Consider the following 17,968-nt stretch of genomic DNA (forward strand, 5'->3'; position numbering starts at 1 on the left):
GTTACCCCTTTTGGTTTCCAGGCAACTCTTTTTGGACAGGGATTAGATATTACTTTCTATAACGAGTCTGAAATGGAACCCATTTCATGTGAAAGAGAATACTTAGCACCATACTAAACTGAAATGTTCTCTTTTTTCTGAGTGCAAAACATGAGTTAAACTTTTCATTTTCTCAGGCTTTAGAATTTAAAGGACTTTCTAACTGAGGTGTAAGCAAAGTTACTTAATGTACTGTGTCCAAAAAAACTACAAAAAACACACAGGGGAGATATCCTTCTAAGAAATGTATAATAGTAATACTCTTTGTGTTGTCACACTTTAAGGCAAGATGTGCCATATAGTTTATTCCAAAATAAAAATAGGTAAATAGAAAGTGGTTTATAAAAAAAACAAATTAAACCAAACCAAGCTAAAATCCAGACTTCTTTACAAAGGGATATCCCTAAACACATCTGCACTAGGTGGCAGCATTACAAAGGAAATTATTTTATAAAAAACAGTCCTATTTCTTTACATTATACTCTAAAAATAACTTTAATTGGTTTTATGTAAGTTATTTAAATAAAACTCCCATGGAATTAAAAAAAACTTCCATTATTTAAATCTTTATATGCATAAGTATGCCTGGTATTGTTCTGGGTGTGAAAATACAAGCTCAAAACTCAACATTTAGCTAATCTTCTGGAAGAGTTACCATACTACTTATGAAATAATGTGCTAAGTGTAATGATGGGAATCTGTTGCAGGAATCAGAGGACCCACCCTTATCCATTGAGAAGAAATAGTCGGGTGAGGGACAACTTCTTATAGGAGACTTAGGAGTTGAACATAGGCGAGAAGCAGGGAGAGCAAAACCATTTCAGGAAGACAGGATACCAGAAGCAAAGACAGAGATGAGAAAATGCTTAAGATAAGAAAATGCTTGACATTGTGTAAACAAGAAAGACTCATGTGGTTGTGGGGGGCAGGTGAGGAGAGATGAGGCTAGAGAACTAGATTAATGAGGGCCTTGTATTTTCATGTTAAGAAGCTCTGATTTAATTAGGTGTCTGGTCAGTACTTCTCAATCTGAGTTGAGGTATGTCTATCACTGAAGGATACAAGATGTTAAAATATAAACAACACATTTTCCTAGAAAGTCAATTTTATTTAACTTTAGAGAATACATAACTTATATTCTGTACCAAAAAGGGGAGTAATTCAGAAAATCCTATCGAAAAGTGTTAAGAGACTAGGAACCTGTGATCTAAAGCAACTATGCAGCGTATTATTCCTTCATTATAAGCGTCCTGAGGATAAGAACTGTTGCTCTTCATTTCTACTTTGCCATGAACTTGTAGATGCTCAAATAAATGTGTTGAATGACTATATGTGGAAATTGTTACAGTAAATATTATTTGTGAGATATTCTGAATACCAGAAGTTTGATACATTAGATTTTCTCAAAACTGAGCAAATATTTTTCTAGGTCTCAGTTCTTAGAGGTTTTAGATGTGAGAAGTTCCTAGAAAGAGCTCTAACCAGAAAACAATAATCTCCTGGTCAAACTCAAAACCTTACTTGGTTGATCTCTAAGCTGGCAGTCCTTACTCCTCTGTCATGATCATTTTGCCAGTCTTCTGATATAACCAGAGAGAAATGTCATTCCCTTTCTCAATTCTGATTCTAGCTCCACCACTTTCCTTTCTCTCCAACTTACTTCTATACTTTGCTACTGAGTTCTAAAAATAAAAAATAATTCCTCAAAAAGAGATGGGTATCTTGTTCTATCATATATTCACATGAATAATGGCAATAAACACCCTAAAATACTTGTTAGCTTTTCTATCTTCATTTTTCTGATAGTGGACACCAGTGGTAAAGCATTCACTGTGTGTACTAGGCACTCAACAAACTCCTTTAATCCTGGCAAGAGCCTTTCAAAATATTAACCTTATTTAACAGATAAGGATCATAAAATGTGAAATAGTTAAGTTCAAATACCAAGGCCACACTGTATCAGAGCTGCAAGCCAGGACTGAATCCAGGATTATGTGATTTTAAAGCCAGAGTTCTGTCACATTTCCTTGTCCAGTGGGGAGGGGGATTCCTATCTATTTTATGATTAAGTGCTTAAAATTGGTTTTCTCTTACAGTCTTTAAGTTGACCCTACATAAAGTTAAGTGTTACAAAAGATGATGAAACAAAAGATGCTTATAAAGAAAAACTAATATGCCCAAGATCACCTGGATATAGGCAGCAAAGTCAGGATTTAGTAGTCTGGCTACAGAATCTATGCCTTCAGCTACTATGTTACACAGCCTTACACTAAAAATGGGACAAGCAAGCAAATAATTACAATAGTAGAAAAAATGTTGTGGCAGACATATGCACAAGGAATAGTATAGTTTCTTGAAGGAACAAGGAAAGCTCCACAAAGGAGTAGATGGCTATTGAAAGGTAATTATGTTAGGGATTGAAGAAAACTTCAGTGCAGAATGGGAAAATGTGTGTAAAGGCACTAAGACAGCAAGTCAGCAGGTGGTGGTCTGTAGCTGTAGGATGTAGGGGACCACACCAGAGGAATCGCCTCTCTTCCTGATTAACTTAGAGAAATGGGCACAGGCCAGGTCATAAATATCTTTGTTGGCCATGCTAAGAAGTTTGGGTTTTACTGGAGGTCTATTTTTCTTTCAGCTTTTCAAAATGTACATCTTTTGATAAAGAAAAATCTCCTGCCCTCTTCTAATATTTTTATAAACCGAATTTTTTTCTGTGTAAAGATGAAGGGAAACAATTGAGGCATTTCCAAAAGTAGTATGACAGGATCTAATTTTTACATTAGAAAGTCCACTTTTTGGGAATGTGGATGAGAGATTAAAAGGTTTACACACATCTGTTGGCAGAGAGGCAGCTTAGGAGATTATGGCAAAAATTTGAGTCAAAGGTTATAGTAACGAGCTGAAGATTTCAGTGGCAGGAGAGCAAGGGTAGAAAGGAGGGAATGGATCAAGAGATATATGTAGATAGTAAATCTGTAACATTTAGAGACCAACTGATTACAGATAATGAAAATAAAAGTTAAGGATAAATTCCAAATTTTTGCAGGAGTTGTGTGTCTACAGTGGTATACTAAGCATGCTAGCATTTTAAAAGGAAAAGCAATTTTTAAAGTTGTTTTGGGACAATAGCGGTGCAGTTCAGTCATAGAAATATTCAGTTTATTAATACAAAATAATATCCAGATAAAAATATCAAAGTGGCAATTAAAAATAGTTAGGAACATAAATTTGGGAAATGGCAATAGAAATCATGGGCGATATGCAGGGTGAGGAGATGATCAAACACTTTCCTCTCTAGTCCATAACCAAAAGTAATCTATTCTTCCTCAAATTATGCATTGTCCTTGAAATATGTTTATTTTCTTTTTGAATAAGTTAGAAAGGAAAAAGACCTCATCATTGTGATTTCTGGATAGAACCTTGGTAAAGTTCTCATAGTGCATAGTAAGTATTCAGTTAATGTGGCTGAATTAATCTACAAAGTTAATGTAATATTACTGAGTTCTACAATGTATCACTGTATTCAACTTAGTGGAAGGAGGCATAAAGTCTTTATTAGAGTGAACAGTAAAAAAAAATGCTAGGGACTAATTAAAATTTCAAATTATATCTTATATATCATTTACCTTTCATCACAGTAAGAAAATTTCATATCCAGACTGTGACGACTGAGAAAAGTCTTGCTATCTAAAGGAATTTCAATATTTGATGGATGAGGAATGGGTTCACAAATTAGCACCAAGCACGTCATGGGTGGTTTCTTATACCCACACTGAGATTGGTTACTGTTGGTATCGTAGACATGAATATGGCCTGTGCAGTGAAGTACCTGTGTACAAAGAAAACAGTTCTTTAAAAAATGTAAAATGCTAGTAAAAAAAATGCAGAGATAAACAGCTGAAGTGTGACATGGCAAGGAAGCTCTGATAACCATTATCTTTGAAATCAATAAATGTTTCCCCTATAACACCACGCATGACTCAGGTACCATAAATTACTCTTTAAAAAAATTTCCTTCAGCCAAATCTGGGCTGATTTTTCATTCATCCAGTCAGAGTGGCTTTTTGATTTATTATTTTGTTATTTCTTGCTTTGATGACTGTTTCAACACTGAGCAAAGAAATGTAACAACAATAAATAGAAAATTAAGCTCTATCAAAATTCAACACTGGGTGGATGGCAAAGCCAAATGATGAAGTTAGCTCGGTACACCAGTGAGACAATTCACATAATTTAAGTTCATGCCTCAAACTGACAAATTACTAGTTTTAGATGGTAACTCTGCAAATGCCAATGAACAACTGTATGTTTTCCCTCACAGTTCTAATGCTATCTTAAATATTTGCAGTGTTGAGATGTATACATCACCACTTACAAATCATTTTTACTTACTTTCCATGTTGCTGACTTTATGTTCATAGTTCTCCCCCGGCTAGTTAGGGTACACTTCATTCTGAGAAAAAAGCTTCGCTGTGTATTCTGCTCTTTACCCTTTTTCACAAGGCCTAATGAATGAAAGCATGAAATAAAATTTAAAAACATAATTAAATGTTTAAATTTGTCACAGTAAGAGTAGCACTTAGGTGCTATCTTCAATTAAAAGTCTCAGCATGAATAGCGACTCACATTCCACCACGTCCAAGGGATCTAAGATGCTTCAATCAGTAACTGGGGTTCACAACTACAGTGATTCCCTGGTTTCAAGTAACAGTTAATCACTTCACATTCAAACCAGTGAAGCTGGCAAAATTACAAAGAAATAGAATTGTGCTATCAGTTTACAAGCATACCCCAAAAAAAGAACTTCAGCAAACTCCTCCAAACCTTTGCTAAATGTGTTAGCTCAATTGATAATTGAGCACTCTATGTATTTATAGAACTTTTAAAATAGCAACTTTCTTTTCAAAGCAAATAACATTTTTATATATTTGATTTTTCTTTAAATCTTCCTGTAAAGCAGGCATGACATTATTTCTACTTTGTTACTAGAGGAAAAAACAAAAAAATACTGAATGACTTTTCAAAGCAAAATTAGAGTGAAATAAATTCAGGTCTAGTTACTCCCATTCCAAACCTTATAGAACTAAGAAATGGTGAAAAGGAAAAAAATGAAAAGCACAGAGGTGGGGAATAAAACACATATTCGGGGGACAGTAGATAGTTCAGGTTGCTGCAATATTAAGTACATGCAGAAGGGGACTGAGAAAGTTAGAAAGGCAAGATGAGGGCTGTAACAATGGAGGGCTCTGGATGGCCTAATGGGAGTTTAGTGTTAAATATACAACATGGAGCTTCTAGAAAATTCTGAGATGGGAAGCACAATCAGGAACTTAAGGTACATTAATCTAGAAGCAATATATATGATGTATTAGAATTGAAATACAATGATGGGAATCAGGCTGAGCAGTAGCAGAAGTAAAAAGAAGGGTGACAAAAGACACATGAAGAACTAGAATCTATAAAAACTTGGAAACTGATAGAAGTAGGTGGGTAGAAGAGAAATTTAAAAAGAAAAAAAAAGATCTGGAGATTTTAAGGCTAGTATATTGAAAGAAAAGTGCCAAGTAGAAAAGAAACAAGGTTTTTTGTTTTTAAGATTTTATTTATTTATTTGACAGAGAGTGACAGCACAACCAGAGGGGAGCAGCAGGCAGAGGGAAAGGGAGAAGCAGACTCCCTACTGAACAGGGACCCGATGTGGGACTCAATCTCAGGACCCTGGGATCACGACCTAGGCTGAAGGCACTTAACCAACTGACCCACCCAGGCTCCCCTGAAAAGAAACAAGATATTAAGTTTAAATTTAGGCTTGCTTAACTAGAAATGCTGGACTCTTGAGGAAGAAGAGTTCCAGAAGAAGTGTTCTAGTTCTACATACTAATGGAACTAGGCAAGGGGGAGGTTTTGGTGCTGATACAAATTATTTGGGTTTACTCAAATAAGGATTAAATTTGCCCTCCCTAGAAGCATTTGAGAATGGATTTTAAAAAGATGCCACAAAAACCATACTGGTCTCAGTTGCGGTACAGAACTGGGTTGTGGTTGTGGTGCCAGCAGAAATCTACTTGTAAATTCTCTGTGGATTTTCAGTCCTTCATAATCTAAGCTTGAATTGTACTGACCTTTGGAAACCCAAAGCCTTTAAATTAAGACATGAAGATTAATTTAAAAACCAAGGTACTAGCATTTTCCTAATTGGGGGAAAAAACATTTTAAAAGAACTAAATTTTCAGACCTCTAAAAATAAATATTTTTAATAATTTAATGACCTCTAAGTCATCATTTTAGAATTTAAATGAAAAAATAATAGGACTATGTTGTATAAATACACCACTGGTTCTCATTGAAATGTGATACACTGCAGCAGCCCTTTTCTAAAAGTGAAAAGTGCATTTTTGTTTCTCAACAAAACGTCAAACATTCATTACATTAGGAATAATTTTCAGTAAGTTCATGTGTTTTAAAAAACCATTTGTCTAAAAAAATTAGAAAAAGTCTGTTTAAAAACATATATCTAAACTATATTATGTAGAATATATTTGATTTAGAATAATGCATTAATATGATTACCAAATCAAAACAAAATTTCCTAATATCCATCCATTCATAGTCTAGCCCTAGGTAAGCACTGAACAGCCAGTACAAACCTCAGTCTAAACATCCGAAGTCCTATATTAAACTAATTGACAGCCCGCTTAGGTCCCTGTGTGAAGTGTATTTACTCTTCCTTTATACAAAATTCTAAAAATTATACATTTGCTTTCCAAGTTCAGAGCAAACACAAAGTATGAAATTAACAAACAGAAGAGGCCTCCTACTGGCAAGGTTAAAAGTGGTCACAGAATGTAGTGAGAGTTGGTGAACATGAAAGATCTCCAGAGTACTAATGAGTTTAGACTTGAGCTCATCTAACCTGAGCTTAACCTGCAGTCTGCCATTTACGAACCAAGTAATCTTGGGTAAGTTACTTAATAACTCTGTGCCTCAGTTTCCTCAGTAAAACAGAAATAGTAACTTCACAGGATGTTACAAGGAAAAAAGAAAGCATATAATATGCAGAGAACAGTGTTCTGGCGCATAGTAATCTCTCAATAGAGGTTAACTATTATCATAAATGAAATGAGATGAAAAAGAAAACCATAGAAATATTCAAAAAGTGCTATGAACTTGAGTTTCTTTAATATAGAATCAAACAAAAATATACTTAAATTGGAGAACTACAGAGAATAATGACAAATTTTCATTGTGGTAACTATGAATTATCAGTATACTTTAAGATGGCACAGGTGTGAAGAGACTTTCTTTAGTAATTAAGTTTTTGTAATTCAAGAGATATTTTCCAAAAATCTTAGAGACTTTTTTTTAACAATTCATTCCTAAGAGTTAAGAGGTCTTAGCGGATCTTTTTTATTGTTGCTAATGTGGGGGCATCCATATTATAATACTTGGTAATTTTACTACATAGTCTCAAATAATTGTGAACATTCTGAGGTCAAATAAGCAGCTATTAGGCTCTTAAAAATCTGGTGAACTTTCTCTTTTCTTTATCTTGGTGCTTTAGAAAGCTTGAACACACACTGGTACCTTAAGTGTAATCACTATCTAAAATCTTATTTGATTATGACTTCCCCTGGCTTAAAGTTGTATGTTATAAATTGACTTCTTCGAAGGTCCTGATTTTTATTTACTTTTCCATTTTATTTTATGTGGTATTATATCTATATAATTATTCATGGAATTAGGTGGGTTTAAAAAATTTCTTAGGTATTTTTATGGAATTTCTAAAAAATAGAATAACGTAGATTTCACAAAGCACAGAGCAAAATTTTATTAAACATGAAATGATGTTTTGAGCCTTAGGTTAATACAAGAGCAAAACTTAAATATTAGTACCAGTATCTTATTATGTAAAACCATCTGTCATATTAAATCAAACAAGAGACTTTTCTTCTTACCATTTCTGTGTGTAAGCATTTCTCTCATTTCCTCATGGTCACATGGATGAGTAAAATCAAACACACTGTGTCCAGTTAGTTCAAACTGTAAACACATTAAAAAAATTAGATCTATATCATAAAATCATAAAAACATACAGAGGGCTCTTAATATGTGGGTATTTTACCTGAGTCAATCCCATGTATTTATTCACATTATCAGAAATGTAAATCATGTCACCATCATCTGTGAGAACCATAACAAAACCATCTAGGGCTTTCAAATAAAAGCAATTCATCTGTGCCTTCATTTCATCTTCAATATCTAAATCACCTAAAAAAGGCACAAGAAAAATAACTTAAAAGTTATACTTACATGATAATATTTAGATATTTTTATAAATATCTGATACTTTATCTAAAAATTACAATTAGATTTGCCAGCTGTTTTAATGATTATTTAAAGTAACACAGCAAGCAAACCATTGAAAAGAGAAAGAAAGGTCATGTTATTAAAAGGAAGACAAGTAGGAAGTTGGGGCAAGAGAAGAGGGGGAGAAAGGCCAATATCTTAAAAATTCCTTATTGAAGTTTTAAAAGCAGGTAATAAAAATCACATTAAAGAAGGACTGAGTATGACCACCTTCTAATTACTTCTAATTTCTAATTTTTAGGCCTATTACTTTTGTAAAACAACTCACCAGCATCCAGAAGTTTCCTTACACGCAAATAGCTGATGGTAAGCCTCATAACAGAAGCCTTATCAAGATGCGAGCTCACATTATGGGGAAGTGGCAACTGATGAGCAAGCTCATAAAAAACTTCGGACTCTTTACTTCTCCGAGATCTAGCTGCATCTCTAGACTTTTCTTTTCTACGTTCAGAACTTATCCTATTTAACAAAAAAGGAGGAGGAAGAGAGAAAAAGAGAAAATTTATATAAGTGAGTTTGCCTTTGCTTGGACAACACTATATATTTTTCTGCTTTTCATGGAACAATTTAAAGAAGCCATGTAAATCAAATTATACAGAGATTTGTCTATTACACGAATGTATAAGTAAGAATGTAAAATACAGCTACAAAAATTTTTGGGTTACTGAAGACATAAGGAACTCTCACAAGAAGTCCAAGATGAAGCTTTAAACCTTTCTGAAACAGGTATTTCCTCCCTGGAATATCAAATTGGAGAGGATGTTTTTGTTTTAACCAAAATCTTAAAAGTCGCCTGCGTATCTAAGGCTATACCCTCACAGCCATTCAGCAGTAGTCTCAACATAAAAAAAAAAAAAAAAAATCACCATTAAGTCTAGAGAAACTAAAGCTGTACATATTAACTTGAAAACAGGAAGTTGTTAAGCAGGCAGACTACAGACTGCAGCTAAAACTGATTTTTGACTCAAGTTTCTTTTGACGCCAATATTTTCCCATCCTCTACCTCTACCCTACCACATGAGCAATACTGACTGTAAGCTATAGATACTTATATTAGCTGCTATAATAAGTTACCATTTTCAGGTTGCTTCTTCTCTTAGCACCCCTTAATCTATTACTGGCACAACAGGTACCAAATAAAGGCAGGAGTAATAGAAGAAGATGTGGTACAACAGTAAGAATTGAAAGAAACAGGTTAATAAAGATTACTAAATGTGTCAAAACAATGACATATCTTTAGGGAACTCTCCCAAGAATAAAGTCAGTCAGAAAGATTTTCCTAAGTCACACCAAGCAGAGACATTTTCCTCTGCTTAACTGTAGCAACATCTACTCCTCCTGACCCAGCTGGAGGTAAACAACGCTAAATCTGGTTCTGTCCTTAGCTTCTTCCTAACAGCTATTTTTTATTAAAACCTACTATGTGTCAAACGCTAACCTGTACCAGGTAACTAGTTCTCTCATAAATTGCAAATAGGTTAAATATTATCCCTTTTTACAGAGGAGGTTATATAGTGTTAAAAACAGCCATTATGTAGCAGACGGGATTTGAACAGTTTTTTTTTTTAATCCTAAATCTTTGCTCTTCCACAGTTGTTTTAAGGAAGAATGCTGTTTCTACCTCAAATACTCGGCTGCTGTCCTATGACAATCAACCTAATCCTGTTAAGTCAATTATTTATTAAATGTTGAAAAAAGCCATTACCATTTATTGAGCACTTAGCAAGCAGTATGGTAAGGACTTTGCCAGCATTATTTCACTTAATCCGCCTTACAGCCTATGAATAAAGCATAATTATATCTACCTCACATCTCTCCTCCCTTCAAATCACCTGCAAAACTGCAAGGTTCAATCATAGAAGCAATATTCTCAAAAACAACAACTAAAAAAAACCAGGCAGGGTTCTCAGCACATGCTCCTACTATGTTGTATGACTAATGAGTAACAGTGTATTATACACTAATGATAATGTAGTTTTAGCACTTAAGTTTGTGTGCTTCATCTGACTTTTAATAAGGAATGTGAATATTTTGTTTTAGTAACTGAACTTTGATACAAATTATTCAATTTAAGCACCTAGATCAATTTAACTTGAGTGTCTTGAGATTTAAGGTGAGCTATTAAAATTACTACTTATAACTAGTGATCTATGTAAATCAGGATTTTCTTAATTTTGCATAATTTTTAAAAACCCATGAAAATAAATTAGACTGGGGCTATCATGAAAATGCAACAATGTCAATAGTCTGTAACTTCATTTTTCTATGTGCTTAGAATTGCCTCATTGTTCTCATTAACTTTAAGTGAATGTTTTAAATTGGAACTTAGAAACAAATGTACAACAATAAAAGTTTTCAAAATCTATTTTATACATATACCAGAGTTTCCAAGTATGGGGGTAGAGATCCAGTGTGTCCCTCCCCCACCACTGGCTCTAGCACCTAACTTTCCTCACTTTTTTCCCCTATGGATTGGCGGGTGAGAGGAAGGGATGGTAGTGGGAAGCAGATTCCTATCTGGTTCAAGTAAAACCACCAAAAAGTGTGATGACCAATGATCTCATGATAAACCTGAATATAAGTTTAAATGTCACAATTAGTCCAGGTGATCAGAATTTGATTAATCAGAAACTTTCATCAGACTTACTCACCTTCTTCTCTTAATTACTCAACCAAATTTAAGCGACCAACAAATGACTACTCAAATGAAACACTTGGTAAAAAATTTAAATCCTTTTATTACCTGCTATATGCTTTTAAAGGGTATCTGATTTAGCTAACCATGGTGATTATCTCCATACCTTTAGAAATACTTGTATTGTCCACAACTTTGAAGATAATAATTGTCAAAAAATGTGGCAACTAAATTTATAAGACAAATCCGTAAGAAATGTGAGCTTGGATAAAACATTTAAAGCATAATATACTTATGCAGGGAACACTAGAAGAAGAATTTCAGGATGAGCCAGAATTCTGGAAGAGAAATAAGCCTCAATAAAATAGGTAATATGGTACTTCAAGAGTTGACAAACTAAATTAGATTAGAAAATCAGTGTGTCTTCTATTATATAATCTATCTAGACATAAAACAATCAGGTGACCTATAAAAAAGATTTAATATGGAAATGTATCTTATGTTCTTCACATTTAACTATGGGAGCTCTTAAAACTTTGCTTAGCTAAAAGCTACAACTTCCAAAGTTCTTATGAGTTTCAGCATCTGAACTGCCTAGCTTCTTGTCTACTCAGAGGAAGGCTCTTTTTATCAGTCATACCCCACAGAACTACAGTATTGAACAAGAAATTTCTGGTAGACCACATCATGTAGGCCCCAGAGAGATGATTCCTGTACTACTTAGATTGCACAATAAAAGTTTTGTAGACCAGAAGAAAACAGGCAGATTTTCTGCATATAAATAAGGTCACTGTATTTCTCTAAATTATCAATTCCATCTTTTGTTGTTTTTATTAAGTACAGATCCAGTGAAGTTCTGCACTGACAAGTCTACATAAAGTGCTATTTCACATCTGCTAATCATAGTAGAAATCAGTTAAGGGTACAGGAAAAATTCTGTCTTTTGAACAGTTTACCTATTTCTATGACTGTTCTGGGACTACTGTTTGAGTAAAGCAGCAAAATAGCTTAACCTTTGTGGTACTATAGTTTTCACAAACTTATTATTTTATTATTATTTAACATACAGTACTAGACAAGAAGCTAACAACTGTATCTTAAAATTATTTTGTATAGGAAATATATTTGGGAAAATAATCTAGATCCACTGTCACGAAGCTTCTTGTATACAAAGTTAAATAGCAATAGCCATTTTACAGAGAATGCTTAGTATTCTTTAGATTAACAAGAACACAAAATTGCAGATATTTTAATTCATCTCTGTTGTCTAATTACAGGAGAAAAGCCTGTTAACATTCCTGATTGTAAATATATGTGACTTTGAGAACTGATGTTAGGGGTGCCTGGGTGGCTCAGTCGGTTAAGTGTCTGACTCTTGATTTCAGCTCAGGTCATGATCTCGGGGTCATGGGGTTGCGGGATCGAGCCCTGTGCCTGCTTCCGTTCTGAGGGTTTGTCCCTTTCCCTTTGCTCTCCCCTGCTAGCATGCCCTCTTTCTCAAATAAATACTTAAACAAAAAAAAAAAAACACAAAAAACTGAAGTTAGAGCCAGACATTCAAAGTTCTAACAGGTAATCCATCCTATTTCTAATAAAGTTAATGTATACATTTTTTTTAATCTCTCAACTCTATTATTTGTTTCTTTAAAAACTCTTTCTGGCCTTGAAGTTACAAGTTGTTGTTTTCCACTTCTTATGTTAGTATTTCTACATAGGATAGACCTTCTGAAGTTAAATTCCATGATCTAAAGGATGTGGCATTTAATTTACCTTTCCAAAAAGGTCTGTACCCATTTTTGTCTCTGCTAAGTGATGAATGTGTTTATCTACTTCCCCACACACTCTGCAGCAATATATATTACGGATCTTCTTATCTTTTGAATTTTTGTCAAGCTGATAGGTGAAAACTGTACATCTCACTTCTTTTTTTTTTTAAAGATTTTATTTATTTGAGAGAGAGAGAGAATGAGAGATAGAGAGCACGAGAGGGAAGAGGGTCAGAGGGAGAAGCAGACTCCCTGCTGAGCAGGGAGCCCGATGTGGGGCTCGATCCCGGGACTCCAGGATCATGACCTGAGCCGAAGGCAGTCGCTTAACCAACTGAGCCACCCAGGCGCCCCCATCTCACTGTTTTAACTGCCCTGCATGTCTTAAAGTTTCAGGCCAGAGGAAATTTCCATGTTCTTCAGTTGGCATTTTGGCCTACAGCTTTAAATCCAAACTCCAAGGTACTTACTACATACACAATGGTATTCTAAACATTTCTCATCAATTAACTTACTTTTTATTATTTTCACCATGTTACAGATAAGGAACCTGGTTAAATAACGTATCCAAGTTTACGGAGTTAAATAAACTGTAGAGCCTATATTCAAACTCAAGCAATTTAGCTCTAGAAACTACGCTGTTAACAGTATTATTACACTGCCTCTCAGAAACTCATTCTAATTACTAAGTATGCATACATCCAGGCATTATAAAGTTCAAAATTTGTCTACTTCACATCTCCAAAAGACATAAAGAGAGGTGTGGAGGTTGGCTTTGGAATTTAGGACTTGTAAGCCATTCAGAGGGACTCATGGCCAGGCTCTTTCCTGGAATCTAATTCAAAAGCACCTATAATGGCGATGCTCTGGGCTCCACTGTCCACCAGCTCTTCAAAGCAAAACAACCTTTAATGGATACTGCCAACCACTAAGGGAAGAGAATCAGAGGCTAGTAATTCAATCTACCTCAATACTCCCACCAGACTTCAATTTGTACAGAGGAGTTATTCAAACATCTCAGCTCACTACTGTTGGTGTTTTATTTGCTCAACATCTGGATCCCCAAAGTAAAACCAATCTGCATACTCACTTCAGACGTAGCTAGGCATAAACCAATTGCCAAGATACCTAATCACACAAAGTACCATAAGAGAAAAGATGAAGAGAATTTTCCCCTTCTAACATTTACTGAGCACTTAGTATGTGTCAGGCATTGTTTTAAACACTTTCATGTATTAGCTCACTTAACTATAACTCTATATAGAGAACAAAACACAAGATGGGAAGTGGCCTTCCTGAACCTCAGAATAACCTCCTTCATTTAAGAAATACTCATTAAGGGGCACCTGGGTGGCTCAGTCATTAAGCATCTACCTTCGGCTCAGGTTGTGATCCCAGAGTGCTGGGATCGAGCCCCACATCGGGCTCCCTGCTTGCCAGGGAGCCTGCTTCTTCCTCTCCCACTCCCCCTGCTTGTGTTACTGTTCTTGCTCTCTCTCTCTGTCAAATAAATAAATTAAAAAAAGAAACATTCATTAAATAAATATTTATTGAGCACCTAGTATGCACTGTGCCAGTTACAAGGAATGTAGGGATACACAGAACAGCCCTCATGGAGTTTAGACAGCTTCCCACTTAGTCTACTGTAGAAATAGTTACCTAATGCCCTATTTTCAAATGCTGGTCTAGGTGCATCATAATTATTTACGGACATTCAACATGTCAAACTTCTGGGCTCTGTCTTCATAAATTCTGATTCAGTAGATCTGAAGCAGGGCCCAAAATTCTGGGTTTTTTAAAACTCCCAAGATGCATACGATATACAGTGAGATTTGGGAACCACTAACTCAACTACTTCACTATTACTCTGCTTTAATTTTGCCCTCAAATTACTACCACAATCATCATTCCAAAATAAGAAATCAGATATTATACCCTGCTTAAAATCCAATCAAATGTATACATAACAAAATCTATTTTCTAAGGAAACTGTTCCCTGTCCATCTCTTCATCCTCATTATTTCCTATATTCTTTGGCCACGTGGCAGTTACTCAAAAGCATAGTATTTCATTCTTTCTGGCTCAGTCTTCCTCTGCCCGAGGTACCCTTCTCAGTAAGAGGCTTGCTGTATTTATGTGAGAAATATTCAGCATTACTTTGTTTCTCTTTTGTCTTCCAAAACTGTTCCTCTCCTCTAGATCTCACCATTCTGATTATTTTGCTAGATACACATGACCCTTGAACAACACAGATTTGAAATGTGTGGGTCCACTTATACATAGTATTTTTTTTACAAATACAATACAGTACTGTAAATGTTATTTTTCTCTTCTTTAGATTTTCTTAATACCATTTTCTTTTCTCTTACTTTATTGTAAGAATACAGTATATAAAACATATACAAAATATGTGTTAATAGTTACCGGTGAGGCTTCCAGTCAACAGTAGGCTATTAGTAGTTAAGTTTTTTGAGGAAGGCTATTTGTAGTTACATTTTGGGGGAGATAAAACTTATACATGGATTTTTGACTGTGCAAGGAGTTAGCGCCCCTAACCACCGGCACTGTTCAGGGGTCAACTGTATTTATCTTCCTCTAAAATTCTTAAAGCTTCTTGGAGGCGGGAAACTACCTCATTCATCTCATTCATCGTTGTATTTTTTTTTTATTTTTAAAGAGTATTTTATTTATTCATTTGAGAGAAAGAGTGAGCGAGCACAAGCGGGGGAGAAGGGAAGAGGGAGAAGCAGGCTCGAAGCCAGGTCCCCACAATCACGACCTGAGCCGAAGGCAGACACTTAACTGACTGAGCCACCCAGGCGCCCTTCATCTTTGTATTCTTAGTAGAGATGTGCATAAGTTCTACTTGGCTTTAGTATTTGGCCCTAATCTTCTATTTGACTTTGACTTAAGCCCATGGAAGGCTGACTGCCCCTTCAACATTTTTTTAGGATCCCTGAATTTCTGTTTCATCAGTGCTCCTGTGACACTACAGACTGTGATAATTGAACAGCATAATAATAATCAGTACTATAAACAACGCATACTGTTTGGATTTACTGTGATTACCTGGATATGCACTTTCAAATGTAAGTAAACATTTAGTAAGCATCTGATGTGAGTTAGAAAAAAGCTATTGATTTAAAAAAAAAAATCACCAAGCACTACAACAGTGAATGGCACCAATACTATCACCAAGGAGAGCAGATGACTTTGCCAGAGAAGAGATTTGGAGGCACAGGGAGGAAGCAGAGAAACTAGAATGCCAATTTATTAAAAAGAGGTGAAAGGTTTAAGAAAGGTTAAGATTAAGATTATTTTCCCTTATCACTCTAGAGTATAGTATATCACTATACTCTAATGTCTTTTACTGTTTTGTCCTAAGCTAATGTGGACAGGAAAATGCATGAGTTGTAATTAATGCTGTTAACCAATTAAATCAATACCTTTATAATTATGTCTTCCTAGCCCAGCTGGAAACAGAAGACTTGACTGTTTTCTACAATCTTTTTCAAGAAAGTGTTGTAATTTTCATCCTAAGACATGAAAGTTTTCATTAGGTTGATTTCTAATCCTATTGGCTTTTTTCCAGGGCAGGGGGTGGTTACCCTCAGACAAGTATATTTATTATTTAGAGTATTCTTATGATTATTAGGATTTGTTGTTATATTTTCCACCTGGTAATTGCTGCAAAACCGGAACAGTTCAAACAGGTAATGTTTAATAAAAAAATGTGCCCCTACTTAATGGAAAAAACAGCAAAAATTTGACATTTCAAATAAATATAAATTAATTTTCAGGATAGCTATTCTTTGTAATTATTTTCTCCAGGAAAATGTCTTCTAAGTTCTAATCAATAAACTTAAAAATGAACCTTTAGGATATTCATGTTAGAGAATGTCATTCATTTATTCAACAAGTATTTCTTAGTCATCTCCAATGAGCCAGACACTGTTCTCAGCACAGGGCAATAAACAAAACAGACCATGTTACTATTCCCATGGAACTTATATTCTAGGACAAATATATCTTTATGTTTCTTGTCTTTATTTGATAGTAGTTACTAGAGTCAACCCCTAACTCACAAAACATTAGGCCTAGGAATAATCGTTGCTTAAAATCAAATAACAAAACTTTAAGAGACAAGGCAAAATCTACGAAAATTAATCTGTGCTTAAAGAAGATGTTATAACACAGCATTATGTGAAAAGTTATACAACAAAATTTGAGTATGAATCCATTTTTGTGTGTAATACATGTGTACATATGTAAATGTGTATATAGGTACACATATACATATGGACATGTAACTCATAAGTGCATAGATAAAACCAGAAAGATACAATATATAGTTAGCAAAGTTTACAAATATTAATAGCAGTTTCAAGATAGCAGGATCATAGAATATTTTATACTTTAAGAAAAATCCATCAGTGAACTGATACTATTAATGCACCTGCATTTGTCAGAAAAATCCAAAAGAAGTAGTCATCTTACTTTTTAACTTGTTTTACAGAAGGATTAATTAGAAATGAGTTAAATGTTTTCTTCATTTTGGGAATGAAGTAGGAACAATCGTATTTCTTTCCAGAAAGTGGAAAGTAGAGACTGAGTAAGCAGTATAATTCAGTATTTTAAGTTTCTCATTCTAATTATTGGCTTTTGAAAATTCAGCATTCATAATTAATTTGAAATTCCAAAATCAAGTGAAGTGGTTTCTAAAGAAAAATATTCAGAATATATGTACTTATTTTTTTTAAAAGATTTTATTTATTTATTTGAGAGAGAGAGAGAGAGCACATGAGGGGGGGAGGGTCAGAGGGAGAAGCAGACTCCCTGCCGAGCAGGGAGCCCGATGTGGGACTCGATCCCGGGACTCCAGGATCATGACCTGAGCCGAAGGCAGTCGCTTAACCAACTGAGCCACCCAGGCGCCCTGTACTTATTTTTGAAAGAAACTTAAATTTCTTGGTTTAGGTGTTTATTATCTTACTAGCTTGTCAACATCTTGTAAATATCCACAATTGGAATAATAGAGAAAAGATGGATTATTCCCCTTCCAATAACCTCATGAAAATGTTTAAATACTCAATTTTCTAGTGCTGCAGTAAAATAAGCAAGGAAGAAAGAATCACTGTTTTAAATTCAGGGTACATTC

General features: G+C 34.7%; 1 protein-coding gene across 1 annotated transcript in view; it reads right to left on the reverse strand.

Annotated features, from left to right (window-relative positions):
• HIF1A (hypoxia inducible factor 1 subunit alpha) overlaps positions 1–17,968 on the reverse strand; it is a 42,624-nt gene that overhangs the window by 12,791 nt on the left and 11,865 nt on the right. The window contains exons 2-6 of the mRNA XM_028114429.1: positions 8,678–8,868; positions 8,165–8,310; positions 7,998–8,082; positions 4,435–4,547; positions 3,669–3,871 (exon numbers count right to left, since the gene is read on the reverse strand). Coding sequence (XP_027970230.1) covers positions 3,669–3,871; positions 4,435–4,547; positions 7,998–8,082; positions 8,165–8,310; positions 8,678–8,868 — 738 coding nt within the window. The remainder of the gene's footprint in view (positions 1–3,668; positions 3,872–4,434; positions 4,548–7,997; positions 8,083–8,164; positions 8,311–8,677; positions 8,869–17,968) is intronic.

This window comes from Eumetopias jubatus, unplaced genomic scaffold, assembly GCF_037043125.1.
Source record: "Eumetopias jubatus isolate StellerSeaLion01/CBP00866 unplaced genomic scaffold, mEumJub1_p1.0 scaffold_7, whole genome shotgun sequence".
Lineage (NCBI taxonomy): Eukaryota > Metazoa > Chordata > Mammalia > Carnivora > Otariidae > Eumetopias > Eumetopias jubatus.